This window comes from Fimicolochytrium jonesii, assembly GCF_025526975.1.
Source record: "Fimicolochytrium jonesii strain JEL569 chromosome Unknown EV422scaffold_28, whole genome shotgun sequence".
NCBI lineage: Eukaryota > Fungi > Chytridiomycota > Chytridiomycetes > Spizellomycetales > Powellomycetaceae > Fimicolochytrium > Fimicolochytrium jonesii.
This window is the reverse complement of record NW_026515695.1, coordinates 320,309-337,722: the sequence shown is the minus strand read 5'-3', so window position 1 is coordinate 337,722 and position 17,414 is coordinate 320,309. Positions and strand designations below refer to the sequence as shown.

Genomic DNA, 17,414 nt, shown 5'->3' with positions numbered 1-17,414 from the left:
CCGATGACTTTACACTGTGGTGGCGTTGAGCGAAAGACGGTAATAAGAATAACGACAGCTGGAGTGTCTGGTTTGCCGGTTGGTGGGGGGTATAGTAGCAGCAGACGCAGCGGAACGCTGGACGCGATCTTGCGACGATGGAGGGGGGAGGTCTTTCTCGTCTTTTTTCTTGTCCGCCCGTCTTTCCTCGGGGGCGGTTAGGGTTACGCGCGTTCGGGTTGGGGTTAGCGCCCAATTGCGGTCGTTCTGGGCCGCTGGCATTCCATATCAGGGACCCCAGGGTTGCGTTTAGTGCGAACCCAACAGCACTTGGGATCTTTCCCATCTCCCGTAGGATCTTTCTTCTGCTCGTCCGCTGGATAGAGCTTCGGGATCCTCCCTCGCAAGTATGTGTTGTGCGTCTGCATAAAGTCATTTCACACATCACGCCCGCAGAAACTCACACCTCACCCTACTCTTCCCCCCCAGTCTCCCAATAATGTCCCAACAACAAGACACCACCCTCCGCAATCGCGGCAAGGGCTCCTCCTCCACCCCCTCCAAAGCCTCTTCCGTAGCCTCCTCCACAGTCTCTGACGTCGCCAAAAACGTGTCCAAAAGCGCAAAGAAGGCAAAGAAGAATGCGAAAACCGCCGTGGCTGCCCAAAAGGCCGCCGAGGACAACCGGATGGATTTTATTGACGCCGTCCGTGGATTCGCGATTTTGGCCATGGTTGTGGTAAACTACCAGACAGGTCCCGCTGTATTCAAGTTCTTGGGGCATGCCGAGTGGATGGGCGTGACTTATGCGGATTATGTGTTTCCAATTTTGTTGTTTACTATGGGTGTGGTGAGTAGGGCTGGGGATGAGAGTGGTGGGATGAGAGGGAGAGACGGCGTGAGGGAAGCGAGCCAACCAAGCACGCTATGGTTCACGCATCTCACACTTTTCATTCATTTTGCCCGTAGTCGATAGCCCTGTCGTACCGCCCGTCTTCCAGCAAATCCAGCCCATTCTGGATCATCTTCCGCGGCATCAAGCTGTTTGCGCTAGGAGCCGCCGTCCACCTTCTGTACACCCCCGGCGTGTTGGAGGGCAACCCGCAATGGGAACAGTTCAGGATTTTCGGCGTCTTGCAGCGGATGGCGATTGTCTACACAATCAGCGCCCTCTCCTACGCCTTCTCCCAGTCCGTCGGCAACCTGATCATCTCCGGTTTCCTTCCCCTGTTCGCCTGGCACTACCTCACGTACAATTATCCTTTGCCGGCAAACTCTGCCCCCGCAGGCTCGACCCCCTGCCCGCCCGGCGCGCAATCCAAGCTGCAACCCCCTCACTGCACCGCCCAATCCTACTTCGATCGCCTTCTCCTCGGCGGCACCTCCCACCTGCACAACAACGGCACCTACGACCCCGAAGGCACGCTCTCGACCCTCCCCGCGCTCGCCGCCGTCTGGGCCGGCGTCTGCACCGGCAGCGCCCTCGTCCACGCCAGGACCCTCGGCAAAAGCGACCTCCAATACTTCCTCGGCTCCTTCCTCATCGTCGGGCACATCATCTCGCGCGCCGGTCACGCCTTCGGAGCCAAGGGCGGGATGACGTTCGACGAGTTCCCCTTCCTCTTCGACGAAAAGACCACGTTCTACCAACCCTACAGCAAGAAGCTCTACACACCCACCTTCTTGCTCGCCACCACCGGCGCGGCGCTCATCCTCACCGCCCTGATCTCACTGACCTCGAAATCCGTCAGCGGATGGAACACGCCCCTCCACGCCGCCCTCCGCACCGTCGGCAGAAACCCGCTCGCCATCTACATCCTCTCCGAACTCGCCGCCGCGGCACTTAAACACGTCCGCGGAGCATACCCCGTCCCGCTCGCCCCAGCCATCGGCGCCGGGTGGAGCACGACCACCGCTGTCGACGCATCCCTGTGGGACGTGGCGTACCAGTGGGTGGACGCTGCGGTGCAGGCCGGTGGGGAACTGGTGCCGGCGTTGAAGGGCTGGAAGAGGGCGCCGTGGGTGGGGCTTGTGTGGGGGCTGACGTGGGCGTTTGGGGTGTTTGTGCCGGTTGCGAAGGTGTTGGAGAGCGTTGGCTTGTTCTTGAGGATGTAGATCGAGGCCTCTCTGGGTTTCGTCCTTCATCGTCGTTTCCAACCCCCTTGCATTGTATCGCCCGCTTTCTCTGGGTGTCCCCTCTTTTTTGATTGGTTTATGCACATCACATCATATCATATCACATTTTGCTCTTCTTGTACATACGCCTGTGTAGCTGCGCACGGCAGACAGATCAAGGGATTAAACCGCTGAGAAGCATCGGCCCTGCAGTATCCTACCGCATAAATACCCCATCGGTCCTCCCTGACGGACGACAGGGGCGAGAGCAAAATGCTATTCGCAGATTAGATATTTCCCTACATAGAAGCTAGTCCTACCGCCACCGGGCGCGTAACATCACCTGTCCCCTTGATACTTCTAATCAATATAGATCCCTAACTGGCAGGCCGAAGAGTCCGAGCCATTCATTCAATCCACAAGCAACGGCGAATCAAGCACCGCAAACCCCGCCGCAACCCCGCCCTCATTCGAGTTCGCGAATTTGGTGCGGAGGAGGTACCCGCCCTGCTCGTTCACATGTACTTTGTCTCCATCGCTGTTATCCAATCAATTCAGCAATCCACCACTCCTAATCGACGCAACACAAACTTCAAATCCATTTTGACATACCTAATCCAAACCCCGTAAATCCCCAACTCACTGATCAGCTCCCCCCGTATGATCTCGCCATGGCGGACAGTCACGCTGGCAATATGCGACGGCTGGATAAGGTCCATGAGGATGTACGCGTTGCGCTCGTGGAGGGACATGGAGCGGAGTGCGGTAGGGATGTCGGGGCCGTACAGGTTGTTTCCTGTAAGTTGTTACTTTAAGTTTAGCGTTCGTCCGCTTGAGTGGGGTGGAGTGGTGTGAATGAGGTTATTTGAGACGTACCACCACCTTCCCGCTGCGGCTTCATCACAAACCGCTCCGGCGTCTCAAGCGCCATCGCGGCCGCCGCGTTGCCTTCCTGTGTGTCGTCTAGTGGGTACAGGTTGGTAAAGCTGGATCGGAGGAGGTCACATTCCTCTTGGCTTTTGAGGAATCTACAGGTTTCACGATCGGTAAGTTCAGAGATCCGCCGACATCGGGGAATTACGGCGGGTATGTTACCGTTCGAGCAGCCCAGGCTTGGCGAGGATCTGCTGCACCTTCTTCGTGCCGACTAGGTGGTGAGCGATGTTGGGGCATTTGATGGCGTTTGATCGCTCGATGAGGAGACGGGCTTCCCATTCCTGTCGCAGAAACAAGACCGTTAAGTTCATGGGCCTCATCAAAATAACCCGGTTCCGGTAAGCGGCTTATACCTTCTCAGACGGATAATCGACCGGCGTGTACGCGGCGCGAAAGTAGACCACCGCAACTTCTTCGCCATCACTGGAAGCAGCGCCGTATTAGAACCTCGTTCTACTCCATGAGGGTCTCCTACCCCCCAATGCCAACCACCATCGGTCGCGTACATGACAAGCCTGCGATCCACCCCCTCCAACTTCGCTCGTTTCGCTACATCCGCGAGGGATAGACGCACCAGCTTGACTTTGAATCTGGTTGTTGGGCGATGGGGTCAGTGAACGTGGCGCCAAGCCTTTGCAGGTAGCGTGATACTCCGAATCCATACTCGTTGAACAAAGTGTACTCGATCCATCGTTGATCGAACGCGTTGCGTTCCCCTGGCTGGACTATCATGACTGCTATCGCACTAAAAGTAATGAACAAGGGCGTCGACGTTAGGTTTGCGTGCCGCGTGTTTTGATACCCATGTAGCCGGACTATTACTTTGGTACGTTGTACAGCTCAGCAGCTTTACCGATTCCCCGCGCTATGCTGTATAGCGACGCGTTTGGCGGGATCGCTTCTGAAGTGATGGAACGCGACGATGGGTCCTTATCGAGGAGGGTCCTTGTCCGGTCAATCAGGTACCTTTTCAAAGGAGATGGGTCAGCGCTCCTATCGGATCGTCTCGCAAAAAGTGGATGAGACCTACTTGTGCAAATCATGCGTAAGATGTGACAAGCTAGAAAACGACGATGCGATGGTGTTCAGCTCGACTTGCTGTGGGGTAGCTTCCTGGGACGAGTCTGAGGAGAGGTGAAGGAGATAGTCTGATCGATGGAGGCCTAGACTGATTGACTGCATTCCGTGAGTCAATGCTGTAATGTGGAGCATGGTACCGATGGAGAACTGATGGCCTCACTTGTTGGATGCCCTCGGAGTTGACGTGCTTGTAGATGGCGTACAACCGCCCCGTGAAGTCGTCTACCTTGGAGAGACTGAGGGAAGGGGATGTTGCCGCGTTAGCGATTGATCTGCAGCACGGTCCGGGAGTAATCCTTGTTCGCTTCTTTTGCGCAAATAGAAGCCCAACACTCGCAGTCGCTCGCAAATGCTCGCTTCGCTTAAGCCCCTAAGGCCACGAAAACCCGATAGCTCCCTCCGCTCACACATAGACCCTGCACCACTCGCTCGCGCTTCCCCCCCCCCCCCCCCCCCTCTGCCGCCCCAACACCCACCTCTCCATAGTCTCCTCCAAAAAACCCCGATCCCTCGCAACACTCTCCACCAACTGGTTAAAAAGCGGCTGTATCTTCACCGCAAACTCAAACGCCTTCCGCGGGAACGGCGACGGGAACAGCGCAAAGGGGGCGTGCGTCGTCAGCGGGATGTTTGATGTTGGAGTGGTGGAGGTGGGTGGAGCTCGGATGACCAGACCGTGCGCGAGGGCCCAGTCGACGGCGTGGTCGCGCAGGTCCGCGAGGTCGGCGTCGCTGAGGGTTGAGGGGAGAGCGGTGTATTGAGGTTTGGTGGTCATGTTGTACGTGGTGGGGCGTGGGGCGTGGGGTAGATCAAGGCAAGATGGCGTCCAGGTTCGACGGAAGTTTGATGAGAGCGGCTGGAGTCTCCGGCCGGCAGACGAGACGGTTTAAGCGCTCGACGGCCTGTGCTTGGCAAATGGTTCTGCGTATTCTGAGCTGGACGGTTATTTGAATTCCCAGCACGAGGATCTTGGGAAGGGGAAGGCGAGGTTCTCATGGCGCTTTGTAATGGCGTTTGCAACCCTAACCCCGCCACATACGGCCTGCTGTCACTTGCTGTCACTTCCTGTCAGTCCTATCGGCCCCTCCGATGGTCCTGCACTCTGAAAGAATTCGAGTTAGTTCGGTTAAAGCATGCAAATCGGGTGGACTCTGACTAACCGTACACTTCTCCATCGCCAGTACGTAGAGCCAGGAGGCGGGCTTTTCGTTGATAGAAGGGTTTCTGGGAAATGTGCTATGACAAGCTACTGAAAGCATGCGGTAGCCTCTATTAGGTGGCCATGAAGCGCACTGGCGGGGAAGCGCGGCTTGGGAAGGGAAAACCTGAGAGAGCGATGCTATTGACGGGGTCGGTTTCTGCCCTCGCGCGACGCCCGCCAACCCTGACCCCATGTTACATAACGACTTCGACGATGAAGGTGGGTACAGAGTTATCCGCGCATCACACCTCCGTATACTGCAGGATTGCAATATCCCAACGTTGGTACGTCCAAGCAGGTTTTGGTGCCTGTCATTCTCACCAATATGGATGTCTAGGTGATGGGCCTCCAGCGTGCGACGGATTATGTTTTCCGTATATATACAGATGAATGCGTTGGACGCGCCTTCGTATAACGGATGGTGCAGAATATGGTACAAGGTGAAACCAGTGCTTCGTGCGCTTCGCCACAACACCACACCAATCCCCCATACCCAACTCCCTACCCAACATTCCTCCTCTTCTGCACCCCCGTCTTTCCCCCACCCAACGCCCGTTTCCCCCGGCCCCGTCCCCTCCCTCCCCCCGCAGCCGGCCCCACACTCCCATCACCATCCTTCCCACCCTCCCCAGCCGCCGTGCTCGCAGAATTCACCCCAGCAGTAGAAGACGCTGACGTAGCAGCAGACGTATACCGATGCCGCACACCCCCCCTAACAGCCTCCCGGACTTTCTGTACGCGGGCAAGGTGCAGTTTGCGTTTTTGGGTTATGGGGTCGTCTTCTGTTGTGTCGGGCGCGTCTGGTTGTGTTGCGTTGGTTGGTTGTGGTGGAGGTGGGAGTGGGAGTGGAGATTGTTCCTCGCGGTCTTGCGGGACGAGGACGCCGAAGCCGGGGATGCGGATTCCCCAGTCGCGTTCTAAAGAAAAGAATGAATGGGGTTGACAGATTCCCCCCAGACGATGACTCTGAGGCTACATACCCAACGGTAACCGCGCATCCCGGACTCCGACAATCACAGGCGCACCGGTGGCAGAGGCTTCGGCTTCGCGATGTGCGGCGAGCTTGCATGCTTGTTGTGCGACGGACGTGATGAAGTCGTCTGCGACTTCCAGGAGCATCTGTAGTTCAAATTCAAATTAAGAAGACAGCGGCTTAAATGCTCCGCGTACGGCGCCTTCCCCGCTAAATATGAACATCCCTACCTCCTCAACATCCCCATCCATCCGCTGCGTAGGATCAATTTGCCTCAACAAGCTCCTCAGCGTCTGTTTGTTCAGTATCGGCATATTTGCCGGGTCTCGGGCCGGATCATACGGCGATTGTCGCTGCTGTTGTTGTTGCTGTTGAGCGCGGAAGGCAGCAGCCGCGCCCAGGGATATCGTCTGTTGCAGCGATGGCGAAGAAGAGTGGAATGTTGGTTGGGAATGGGTTTTGGTGAGAGGGATGTTTGTGTTGGGTCGTGGTGTGGGTGTGGGTGTGTATCCCATTTGACCCATCAAGCGGTTGAGGTTGGCATTGGATGTGATGGCGGGTGAGCCTATCCCCAGTGACTGCCGGCCGACCTGTGGCGTTGTTGATGAAGGTCGTGGCGGACCTTGCTGTGCGCTCCCTAATGGTGTGTGGGCACCGACACCCCCGATTCCCCGTCCTATTGGCGCCCCGCCCCTTCCCGCCCCAACCCCCGCACTCAATTGCCTGACCAGCTCAGGCCCTATACCCGCAGGCAGCTGCAACGTCGCGTTCGCCGCCTTAGGCGTCCCTGGCGGCGTTGCATTCGGAGTGCTACCTGGTGAAACCGACGCCGAGTTTGTCGCACTCCCAGCCACCGCGGCAGCATTCAACGGCCCCGCCAATTGCGCCATGTAGTAGTTCAAAGCGGCCATGTATTGCTGGTACTGCGGGTGGCCCGGAGTCTGTATGCTCGTAATCTCCTGTATTGCTGTCGCGGACGCCGGGGCTGCTATTGGAGAGCCTACAGCGCCGGAGCCATTTGCACCGTCGCCAGTGCCTGTTGAGCCCGGTCCTGTTGGTGGGTGCTGTGCGAGTGGTGAGGAAGTGGCTAGGTGTGGGAGCGAGTGCATGCGTTGGAGGGCTGGTGGGCGAACGGGTTGTTGTCCGGGTGTGGGAGTGGAACCTTTGGATGCCGGTGCTGGCGTTGCAGTGGTGGATGAGGAAGCGGGCGTCCGAGAGTGACCTGACGCTGCTGTTGGTGGGGGTATTATCGACGGTGGTTGCTGTGATTGCACAAGGCCTGCTCCACTTCCTCGTCCCCGACCCTTCCCTGCTGCTGCAGCATTTGCCCCCCGACCTCCGCCTCGTGTATTAGCGCGACCTCGCCCCGGAGGCAGGTGGGACATGTGAGCTGCGTCTGTGTGAGTTAGTGGGGGGTGTGTTGTGAGAGAGGATCGCAAGACCAACTGAGCTTAAATACAGATAATGTGGGAGTGATCTTCGCTTCCGGGGACGGGGGGGGATTTTGGCCGAACCCAGTGCTTTTATGGAGACGCGCGGGAACTCCTTTTCCTCGTCGTCGCTGCTCCCAACGAAGGGCCCAACGGCAATCCACAACGAACACCTGCTGACTATCCGACCCTCACAACGACCAACCAGCTCGCCGGCGTCAGAACACCCTCATCTGTGTCATCCTAGTCGTTCCCAGCCCCAATGTCCATATCCCAGTCGCTCCGTTCCGCCGGCACACGACGCTGCACAGCTCGTGCAATTCTCCGTAGATTCCCACCACCTTCACAACCAACACTGCCCATCCGCACCCACACAACCAGAACAACCACCGCCGACTTCGGGAACGACCCCTCCTTCCATCCCCGCCCGCGAACTCCAAATGTCCTGGAACGCGCGTTCATCGCAGCGACGTCGGCTATCGGCGCCATGCGCGATCCCACACGGCAGGGTATGTAAACTGCCAAGCGCTCCCTCATCCAGCCCCGCCTACTGAGCATCATTCTCCCTCCGCATTCCAGAAACCGTCGCGCACCTCGGCGAAGTAACCGGCCTGCACACCCTCGCCCAGATGCGCGACAAGATGCTCCTCTCCCCAACCGGCCGCCGCATCCTCCGCACCCGCCCCATCCTCACCTCCACAACCCTCAACCTCCCCGCCCTGCGCCGCTTACCCCCCGGGACGTTCGGCCGCGAATACGTCACCTTCCTCGACGCTGAGCACGTCTCCCCCGACACCCGCGTGCCCGTGACCTACATCTCCGACCCGGAACTCGCGTATGTGATGAGACGGTATCGCGAGGTGCATGATTTTATGCATACGCTTACGGGCCTGCCGACGACCGTGGAGGCGGAGATTGCGTTGAAGTGGTTGGAGATGGTGCAGAGTGGGGGGATGCCTGTGGCGGCGCTCAGTGCGTTTGTCGGGCCGTTGAGATTGAGTGCTGCAGAGAGGGACAGGTTTTTTGGCGTGTATGTGCCGTGGGCGGTGCAGTGTGGAGCCAGCGCGGCGTTTGTGCTCAATGTGTATTATGAGGAGATGCTGGAGAAGCCGTTGGAGACTGTGAGGAGGGAGTTGGGGTTCATTCCATTGCCTTCGATCGTATAAGGGTGGAGGAGCGGTTCACACTCAAAAAGCGGACATGCGGACAAATTAGGACATTATCGGACGTCCTTGGCATTCATAATATCACCGAAAACACCTAACATCGGTTTATGTTTATGTGGCGAACTAAGCACCGAAATAAGCTCCGACGTAACACCGCTATAGCGTGTAGGAGTTCTACGAATCGACACCTAGATACGCAGTAGGTGGAGGAGGAAAACGGGCCCTCTCGACGCCGCGAAGCTTCAAAGGACTGGACATCCGACGCCGCGCCCTCCCCAGGTGGCGATGCATTTGAATGGGGCGAACGATTGCGTGGTGAGGGTTGTGCGTATGCGTGCGGGGGTTGTGCGGACATCCGTCGGGGCCTCCCCGAGGGGATAGCCATGCTGTGTCGACCACGCACACGAACCGTAAAGCACCCCGGATTCCGATCGTGCGATATGCCATATGCCCTTGGCGGCGACTAGCATAGCCGAGTACATTCCCCCGACTTTCCACAATCCATACGGGCGCTTTTCGTTTTGAGAGGCGCTCGGGCTCTACTGATGGATCTGCTCTTCGCTCCGATGTCATCAGGCGGTCGTGAGATCTAGAATAGTGGGAAGAGAAAGGACCGTACCAGACCAGAGTTAGTAAATAGCACACCGCAGCCCCGTCCAACAAATAAACCGTCTCAAAACACCTACCCAACCCCTCCAAATGCGTATTCGTCATCCTAACCCTCTTGTTAACCCTCCTCTTCCTCATCTTCAACCCCGCATCCCCCTTCTGCATACTATAAACCTCCATACTTTTCAACCCGGCCTTCTCCAACTCCCTCGCCAGATCCGCCTCCTTCGGCATCGGCACCTTATGCCAGTACTCCTTGAACTCGTCGGAGACGGTTAGGTTGTATTCTTTGGCGTTGTGGAAGAGGATGCGGGGTTTGGCGTCTTTTGTGGTGAGGACGAGGATGTCGCCCGAGGCGGAGAGGTCGTGGACGGCGGCGAGGAGGCCCGGCCAGGAGTCGGTGAGCTCCTTGAGTTCGGTGCCGCCGGAGTCGCGGGTGGTGTAGAGGAGCGAGAGGAGGTCTTCTTTGCTGCGGAGGTTGTATTTTGGCTGCGTATGAAGGGAATTGAAAAAGGGTCGAGATTTCAGTTTCACAAGTCTCATGGACCGCTTTCCTCGGATGGAACGCTTCGTATATATCCTTCCTTCCTTTACACCCCTCCATCGCATTGCTCACATCTCCACGAACGATACACTGTTCCCCTACTAAACCCTCGATCTCACCAAAACCCACCTTATACTGATACGTCCCATCATGATCATGATACGTAATCTTCGGATTATTCTTCAACAACTCCCTCAGTTCCGCCGACCCCGCCACATTAATCGCGGTCAAGCGGAAGATCTCGGCCTCGCTTGCCGGAGCGTCTTTTTCCTACATGACTGAATGTGAGCCGGTCTGCTTCACGCCCTTTTTTGTCGTTTCGAAGACGGGAGTAGAAACGTACCCGTAAGGCATTGATGATATTATAAACCTTGGTGTTCATGGGTATATCCGATGCCGTCGGTAACGGGGCTGCAATCGCTCACGTCAGCATATCCTCCCCGGCCCCACACCCACTCATGACATCCCCCACCTACCAAAAGCCGGCGCAACTTTCCGCACCCCACCCCCAGCCCCGCCAGCAACCGCCGGGCTGCGCTTCCCTCCTCCTAGGTCCTGTTTTTTGATGACGGGGAGGGATGCCATGCGGCGTTTCATCGCTGCCTATGTTCCATTGGATGTTATTTTTGGGACAGGGCATGTTTTGTATGGGAAATGAGATGGGTCAGCGGTAAATGTACCTGTGAGTCCTCCATGGCTGTGGTATTCTAATGTGGTAAATTGGAGGGTGCGTGGTCGTATTTACGCTGAGAGAGGTGATAAATGAGAACGAGGGTTTCCCATATGAAATGCGTCTAGATGCGGCTCTACGCACTGCCTTTTCAAACAGCTATACGTCGTTCGATTACTTAGGCCACTCTTTGTGGAGCGGTCGTCAGGGAAGATTGGGAAAATGCCACGTTGGGAACTTTCGAGGATGGGAATGTCAAGGAAGCCACGACGCTAATAAACGCCTACTTCCACCACTCTTCGTACATGTGTAGCGAGCGCCGGAGTCTACTTCCTGCTAACTTCCCTGCCTTCCTGACTTTCCCACGCGCTTCCTACAGCGCCGACGTTTTGCGGGCACGTTGCCGGGTGCCTTAGCGTTCTCTTCAGACATCTCTTCTTGCAACCCCACGGCCTCTGCACACAGGCAACGGCCACCCCAGGTATTGTAGTAGGATATGTGCGTCAGAGGCCACTCTTCAGAACTGTTTCATTACAGTTTTTTATTTTCTCTTAAAGACCAAGAAATGTCTACTTCAACTTGCTTCATCAAAGTCAAAGACGGAGGGCTCCTCGTCGCTTTGCCGGGTGCTCAGATCTAGGAGGATAGAGATGAACACTCTGCGGCGGACCGTGTCGCGGTGTTTCTCACGCCACTTTGAGCTGCGGTTCAGGGGCACGTCCCCGACGATCATGGTCATCTTCATGTCGACCAGCCCGTCGCACGTAGTGTTCATATGCTCAATAAACTGTTCCATGTTTCCGATGGGGGAAAGAAGCTGGCCGTGCTCATCCGTAAGCGGGTTCCTGCTGAGCAGCTGCAGCTTTGCTGCGTAGGTCCTCCCGTCAGGCCCCGGCGTCGTCGGTTCGTCAATCCTGTCATTCTCTACCCCGTCACAGGTCTCCAGCATTCTGAGAACAAGAATGACCCTCCTCAACTCAGTCGGTGGTTCCTCAGCCCAAACTCTTGGCCACCTACTCAGCGCACCTGGTAGATCAGAGGGTGGACGCAGCTTTCTCAGAGCGTACACGGATCTCCTACTTCTCCTAGTACCACGTCTTCGGGGGCATGCGCTTTTTTCCTGTCCTGCTTGGTAAAGGCCGCAGTAAGTAGCTGTTCGGCTGAACAGACAAGCTAGCGTTGCTCCTCATACCTGGTTCAGCTATCCCACAAAGTCTCAGGTCCGTTGGGTGTGTGTGGTTTTGTCAATCCCAAAAGGAATGCTGAAAAAAGGAAAGGAGAAAGCGGAGAGAGCGGAGAGGCGCGCGCGTACTGTACTGTATGTCGGCGCTGAGACGCGCTTCCCAAGCTTCTCATGAGCTTCCCCTCACATCTGAGGTGTGCAGAACTCCCAATCACCGCATAACCCATATATTCAACTCCATGTACAACCCGCAAAAGGCCCAAGGTCCATCCTAACAACAAATCAGAAGAAAGAAAAAAAAATCGTCACGACCTCAACTCCCCTACTTCCTATGAATCATCGCATCCCTCCCCGGCCCGACCCCAATCCACTCCACCTTCACACCGCCCAACAGCTGCTCCACACGCTCAATATACTTCTTCGCATTCACGGGCAACTCCTCATAAGTCCTGCAGGCGGAGATATCGGACTGCCAACCTGGAAGTGTCTCGTACTCGACCTCGACGTGTTCGAGGACGGAGAGGTCGGCCGGGAAGGAGTCGAGTTTTTGGCCGTTGTGGATGTAGGAGACGCCGATTTTTATTTCGGGGAGTTTGTCGAGGACGTCGAGTTTTGTTAGGTTGATGCTGAGGGAGGGAGTCAGTATGGGAATGGGAAGGTTGGAGAAGGGGGGAATGTACCTGGAGTAGTCGTTGATGACGTGTGAGTAGCGCATAACGACCATATCCAGCCATCCACAGCGCCGCTTGCGCCCCGTGGTTGTTCCGAATTCAGCTCCTACGGTCTGCAGGTGCTCGCCAATCTCCTGCAAATGATCGAGGAGTGTCGTCAGTCTTTCGGTACTCATTTTCAAGTCCGATGCCAGTCCAAACACATACATTCAACTGTTCCGTCGGGAAAGGTCCGCCGCCCACACGCGTGGTATAGGCCTTCACGACACCCAAAACCTTTCCGATCTTGGTCGGCGGGATACCCAGCCCAGTACACACGCCTCCCACAGTCGTATTCGACGATGTGACATACGGGTAGGTACCGAAATCCAAGTCCAGCATGAGGGCATTCGCCCCCTCCACCAGCACACGCTTGTTGTCAGTGATAGCCTTATGCACGTAATTCACCGTGTTCTTCACAAACGGGCGGACCTTCTCCGCCAACTCGCGATACCGAGCAAGCTCGGCGTCAACGTCGTAGTCGAATTGCCCGTAGCGTTTCATGCGGTTGGCGACGACGGCGCGGAACTTTTCTTCGAACTCTTGTGCGTGGAAGAGGTGGTGCACGCGGAACCCGCTGCGCGAGGCTTTGGCGCTGTAGGCTGGCCCAATCCCCTTTTTGGTCGTGCCGATGGACCCGCGGCCCAGCTCGGCTTCTTTCAGGCCGTCGACGATTTGGTGGAAGTCGAAGACGAGGTGGGCGCGTTCGGAGATGAAGAGGCGGCCTGTTGGGTCGAGACCTGTGTGGTTCTTAACGCCGTCAGAAGTTGTCCTCAGGGATCAGAATTCTGCACAAAGATTCCCAACCTTTCGCCTTGAGCTTCTCCAACTCCTCGAAGAAGGACGGCAGATGGATAACCACCCCGTTCCCAATAACACCAACGCACTTGTCGTTGATTATACCACTAGGCAGGAGGTGGAACCCATACTTGACGCCATTCACAACAATGGTGTGTCCGGCGTTGTTCCCACCCTACAAAAAAGAGCGCGACCATTGAACTCAGTTTCCCGTCCGAACAGGCGGAGATGGATATGCTCGCGTCTCTCTGAGTTCCGTACCTGACATCTAGCACAGACGTCAATCTCCTGAGCGAGGATATCGACGAGCTTGCCCTTGCCCTCGTCACCCCACTGTGCGCCGAGGACGACGGTGACTTTGCCTGATGGAAGCGCGGCCATCGTGTGCTAGTGATGCGGTTGTAGTGGAGGCGGTGGGTCGGTGACAGCCTATGCTTATGCTTGCTGATACAGAGTGTTACAGACGCTGGTGCCTATGGCGATGGAGCCCACTGGCGGGTTTTATATTTGCCGACGACTGAGCGTTCGGCGATGAGGAGAATATCGATGTGACTCTGGGAAAAAGCGCTGCATTGAGTGACTGCGCCGCGGGAGAGTGGATTCAGACGCGTTCCCAATGCGATCTTTCACATCTGCGCGCACCGCGCATTTCGACAGCATTGACTGACGGGCCTTTAGAAAGTAACAGGTGCCTCAAGGGGCGACGGGAAAAGCTCCCTCCATATCTCCCAGGTTTGGCCCCTGCAAATGGGACGGGTGAAGATGGTGAAGACGGTCTCTGAATGCCTGCCCTTGCAAATCTGCCTTTTCTCGGTGGCTATCAATTTCCGAGAAAAGAAAACTTGGAAGACGCCGGAAATCCGAAACCTTCGCTCGCCTAAAAGTTCAACAATGCCCTCTCCATCAAACCATGGATGTATCAACATAGACCTCCGACCGCAAGCGCTCGCCCACATTCTTTCATGGATTCAAGGCGCTCAAATGAACCTCCGCTATATCTCTCGAGACGTTTCAGTCGACGTCGTTCTTTCGCGAGATGGGTCGTTGTCTGTTCGGGGCACCGGATCCAGATCCAGATCCATCCGCCGCAAAAGCCCAACCTGCCGCAGAGTCCTCACCACCTCCAATATACGCGCACGTCTACACAGGTTGCGGCGAAAAAGTTCGCGTTCTCGTACTGTACATCCCGACGTATACCGATTCAGTTGACCCACAATTCTGGCTGGTAAAATGTCGAATTCTTTCCAGCATAAAGTGCCTCACTTCCTAACGTTTCATCCCCACGTCATGCAACCAAGGGTACAAAGCGAAGCGGCCGGGCTTGTATGATGATCCACAGGTGACGAAGCTTAGGGGAGGAGGTCCTCCAACAACAGAGCGTGACGTTGAGCAAACAGCTTGGCCCGAAGATTTTGGACCCAAGGTTTGCAAAAGGCGACAGCACGTTAGGTTCCCCCACATTTTACAGCCGCTTTCCATATGTGCTGTCAGCCATCCCACCAATCTATCCTCTGACCCATCAGGCTGCTTCGCTGTTGCTCAAAGCCTACGCGCAACAATAGAGATTGACGTTGAGGAAAGAGCTCGGCCCCGCAGATTTGGAAAAGGAGTTTACTCAAAAAAAAGTGTCGACGTGGTGTTCCCTCTTTTTCTAGTTCAGAGGGGAGGTGCCAACGGAAATCGAAGCTCTTGCCTCTTGGGAATGACGGGTGACATAAGCGTTTTGGGACCTATCAAAGGGGGTCGAATGCCTCTCATTTCTCACACATCCCGTGCAAAACAGTTGACGCCTGGTCATGTTCGGGTTCCTGTTTGCCATAGACGATCTATAAGGATTGTTTTAGGGGTAGGGGCCGGGGTAGCGAGCGCAAGCCCTAGTGCCCATAAGTTGGGGGCCAGACCAAAATCTCAAATCCCATTTCTACGCGCGGTGCAAACGGAATCCCCGAGCACGGCTACTCGACAGACTCGATTATTTGGCCGATAAGGTTTCGCTCAATATAACCTACACAATACGCCTCACTCTCTAACGTTCATCCCATGTCATGCGGCCAAGCGTTGGAAAGAGACCAGCAAGCCTGTCCTGGAAGCGGCTCGCAAGAAATCTAAATGCTGAAAAGCATCGCCTCTTGGTTTTCGTGAGGTTCGCACATCGCTTCTGTCAAGGATCCCTGTGCCGTCTCGGCCGCTTATCCTCTTTCCCCAAAAGTTCCGCAACCTCGCTCGCATAAGCGCCTCCCTCCCGGGTCTATGTAGATCTAGAGTCCTTCATCTCATCGACCGTACCGCCATGGAAAGTCAAATCCCCTTCTGCAAAATAAAATCCGTCTGCGGATCCTCCCCAAACAAAAACACATGCTCCCCAATCCTCTCAAACCCGGCCTTCTCATAAAACGCCAATGCCCGCTCATTCTTCTCCCACACGCCCAGCCACAGCTTCGTCCTCCCCTGGGCCTTCACATGCTCAACAATCGTATCCATCAACCGTTTCCCCAACCGCTTCCCCAAGAACATCTTATCCACATATAACCGCTCCACCTCAGCCGTGTCCTGCTGCCCATGGAACTGCTCCTCCGTCTGCGCGTCAAGGATATTCGCTTTCGCGTATCCCGCGCAGAGGTGGGTGGGCGTGAGGGCGATCCAGAAGGTGGAGTGCGGGTGGGCGAGCTCGGTGAGGAGTTGGGCGCGGGTGAGTTTTGTGGAGAGGTAGGAGAGGGTCTCTGTGGCGGGGTTGATGGGCGGGCCGAAGGTGTCGATGAAGGTGCTGGAGGCAACTGCGACGATGTGGTCGATGTCTTTTGGGGTGGCGAGACGGATGTGGATGTCGTCGGCGGAGATGTCGGCGAGAGGGGTAGTCATCGCGAGCAGGAGTTGCGAGGTGGGTGGGTGCGGTAAGGAGGAGGGAGAGGGGAGGCCGTCTGTCTATCTGTGTGGTTCAGCCCGGGCAGCTTGACCCCACCGTCCTCAAGATGGCAAGATGGGTAAGATGGGGATATGAATCCAGTGCTCATGGTGCTCAGCTTGCCCTCATTCGAAAACATTTGGCGCAGAATGACTGGAATAAAACACGAAGGTCACGTGAGCCTCCCTTGCTGGGGATTTGAGGAATAGCCGTCTATCTTCCAGAGGAGTTTCTCCCATGGAGAGTGGTTCAATTAAAAAGGATGTGTATCTAGCGACAAGGATACCGATAGTATGTATTCCGAGTCGTAGCGAAGAGAATGCGTGCGAGACGACATGTATCTTCGCATCCCAGTTGTCGAAACAGGGGTTTGATGAAAGTTCGCTACGGACGCGCAGGCACAGCAGCCCGTCGACCAAGAGCGATTAGCGGAAGATCGCAGCTGGGGAGAAAGAAGAGGGACTAGCACAAGAGCGCCGCGTCGAGCAAGACTACCTAAGCAGAGACCCGTAGAGTGGAGGAAGAGCCGGCGCGACCGGCCTTTGCTGAGCAGCTTCGCGTTGTGGAAGACGTGAAACGGAGGAACTACGTACAGAGTGATAGGAAGATAAGCGATAGCATCTGGAGAACGACTCGCGGAGATCCGCCGGACTGCGGAAGAGACCGGAAAGCGACGGAAGGAAGAAATCAGGACCGATGAAGTTCTGTTATGGCTGCACGACTCTACAAAGAGGAGAAGGCGAGAACTGAGATTTGCTGATTGGGAGGAAAAACAAAAGCGACTATGAGAGTGAGACTTGCGGAAGAGCAGCTGTTTGAGTCGGCTGGCGGGAGAGATAACGCCCGAAGAGGACATACGCTGCATACGAGAGGACCAGGCCGCAGAGCTGGCTCAAGGACTGCGAGTAGAAGAACGGGAGAGAGGATAGCACGCAAATCGCCGGAATACTCCGAGGGGAAGAAGAGAAATGCTCGAAAATCGGCAGAAAGACTCCGAGTGGAAAGAGGAAGAGGGAATGCTCAAAATGACGCTGAAGAACTCGACAGGAAGAAGACGAGGGATTGGCTGAAGTTCAAGAGCAGCTGGCAGAGCTTCGTCCAGCCGCAGAAGGAGTAAG

The 17,414-nt window shown here is 56.0% G+C and overlaps 9 protein-coding genes across 9 annotated transcripts; 3 read left to right on the top strand and 6 right to left on the bottom strand.

Moving 5' to 3' along the window:
• Positions 1 to 478: 478 nt before the first annotated feature.
• Positions 479 to 2,094, top strand: EV422DRAFT_509036 (uncharacterized protein; the record flags this gene model as incomplete). Its single annotated transcript, XM_053068808.1, has 2 exons — positions 479 to 829; positions 949 to 2,094. The coding sequence occupies 2 exons, from the start codon at positions 479 to 481 to the stop codon at positions 2,092 to 2,094; spliced, it is 1,497 nt and encodes a 498-aa protein (XP_052922431.1).
• Positions 2,095 to 2,165: 71 nt separating this feature from the next.
• Positions 2,166 to 5,082, bottom strand: EV422DRAFT_225923 (glutathione synthase). Its single transcript, XM_053065516.1, has 11 exons — positions 4,587 to 5,082; positions 4,271 to 4,346; positions 4,061 to 4,206; positions 3,853 to 3,996; positions 3,695 to 3,775; positions 3,537 to 3,620; positions 3,384 to 3,453; positions 3,190 to 3,311; positions 2,971 to 3,122; positions 2,707 to 2,890; positions 2,166 to 2,632 (listed from the first exon to the last, which is right to left on the bottom strand). The coding sequence occupies exons 1-11, from the start codon at positions 4,883 to 4,885 to the stop codon at positions 2,506 to 2,508; spliced, it is 1,485 nt and encodes a 494-aa protein (XP_052922430.1). The 5' UTR covers positions 4,886 to 5,082; the 3' UTR covers positions 2,166 to 2,505.
• A 1,902-nt stretch (positions 5,083 to 6,984) lies between these two features.
• On the top strand, positions 6,985 to 7,805 carry EV422DRAFT_541843 (uncharacterized protein). The gene has a single exon (XM_053071234.1). It carries the CDS (start codon positions 7,194 to 7,196, stop codon positions 7,503 to 7,505), a length of 312 nt encoding a protein of 103 aa, XP_052922429.1. The 5' UTR covers positions 6,985 to 7,193; the 3' UTR covers positions 7,506 to 7,805.
• Positions 7,806 to 7,814: 9 nt separating this feature from the next.
• EV422DRAFT_225488 (ubiquinone biosynthesis protein COQ4, mitochondrial) lies at positions 7,815 to 8,967 on the top strand. Its single transcript, XM_053065512.1, has 2 exons — positions 7,815 to 8,223; positions 8,294 to 8,967. The coding sequence occupies exons 1-2, from the start codon at positions 7,977 to 7,979 to the stop codon at positions 8,878 to 8,880; spliced, it is 834 nt and encodes a 277-aa protein (XP_052922428.1). The 5' UTR covers positions 7,815 to 7,976; the 3' UTR covers positions 8,881 to 8,967.
• Positions 8,968 to 9,452: 485 nt separating this feature from the next.
• On the bottom strand, positions 9,453 to 10,728 carry EV422DRAFT_509032 (uncharacterized protein; the record flags this gene model as incomplete). Its single annotated transcript, XM_053068807.1, has 6 exons — positions 9,453 to 9,469; positions 9,567 to 9,978; positions 10,163 to 10,303; positions 10,377 to 10,444; positions 10,510 to 10,636; positions 10,714 to 10,728. The coding sequence occupies 6 exons, from the start codon at positions 10,726 to 10,728 to the stop codon at positions 9,453 to 9,455; spliced, it is 780 nt and encodes a 259-aa protein (XP_052922427.1).
• A 549-nt stretch (positions 10,729 to 11,277) lies between these two features.
• EV422DRAFT_570799 (uncharacterized protein) lies at positions 11,278 to 11,652 on the bottom strand (the record flags this gene model as incomplete). Its single annotated transcript, XM_053072918.1, has 1 exon — positions 11,278 to 11,652. One exon carries the CDS (start codon positions 11,650 to 11,652, stop codon positions 11,278 to 11,280), a length of 375 nt encoding a protein of 124 aa, XP_052922426.1.
• Positions 11,653 to 12,068: 416 nt separating this feature from the next.
• EV422DRAFT_590672 (putative ADE12-adenylosuccinate synthetase) lies at positions 12,069 to 13,971 on the bottom strand. Its single transcript, XM_053073526.1, has 5 exons — positions 13,656 to 13,971; positions 13,404 to 13,569; positions 12,765 to 13,336; positions 12,567 to 12,691; positions 12,069 to 12,512 (listed from the first exon to the last, which is right to left on the bottom strand). Exons 1-5 carry the CDS (start codon positions 13,773 to 13,775, stop codon positions 12,209 to 12,211), a joined length of 1,287 nt encoding a protein of 428 aa, XP_052922425.1. The 5' UTR covers positions 13,776 to 13,971; the 3' UTR covers positions 12,069 to 12,208.
• A 1,565-nt stretch (positions 13,972 to 15,536) lies between these two features.
• Positions 15,537 to 16,401, bottom strand: EV422DRAFT_225389 (prolyl aminopeptidase). Its single transcript, XM_053065511.1, has one exon. It carries the CDS (start codon positions 16,251 to 16,253, stop codon positions 15,693 to 15,695), a length of 561 nt encoding a protein of 186 aa, XP_052922424.1. The 5' UTR covers positions 16,254 to 16,401; the 3' UTR covers positions 15,537 to 15,692.
• EV422DRAFT_225388 (uncharacterized protein) lies at positions 16,402 to 17,316 on the bottom strand. Its single transcript, XM_053065510.1, has one exon. The coding sequence runs from the start codon at positions 17,159 to 17,161 to the stop codon at positions 16,550 to 16,552; it is 612 nt and encodes a 203-aa protein (XP_052922423.1). The 5' UTR covers positions 17,162 to 17,316; the 3' UTR covers positions 16,402 to 16,549.
• Between the last annotated feature and the right edge of the window lie 98 nt (positions 17,317 to 17,414).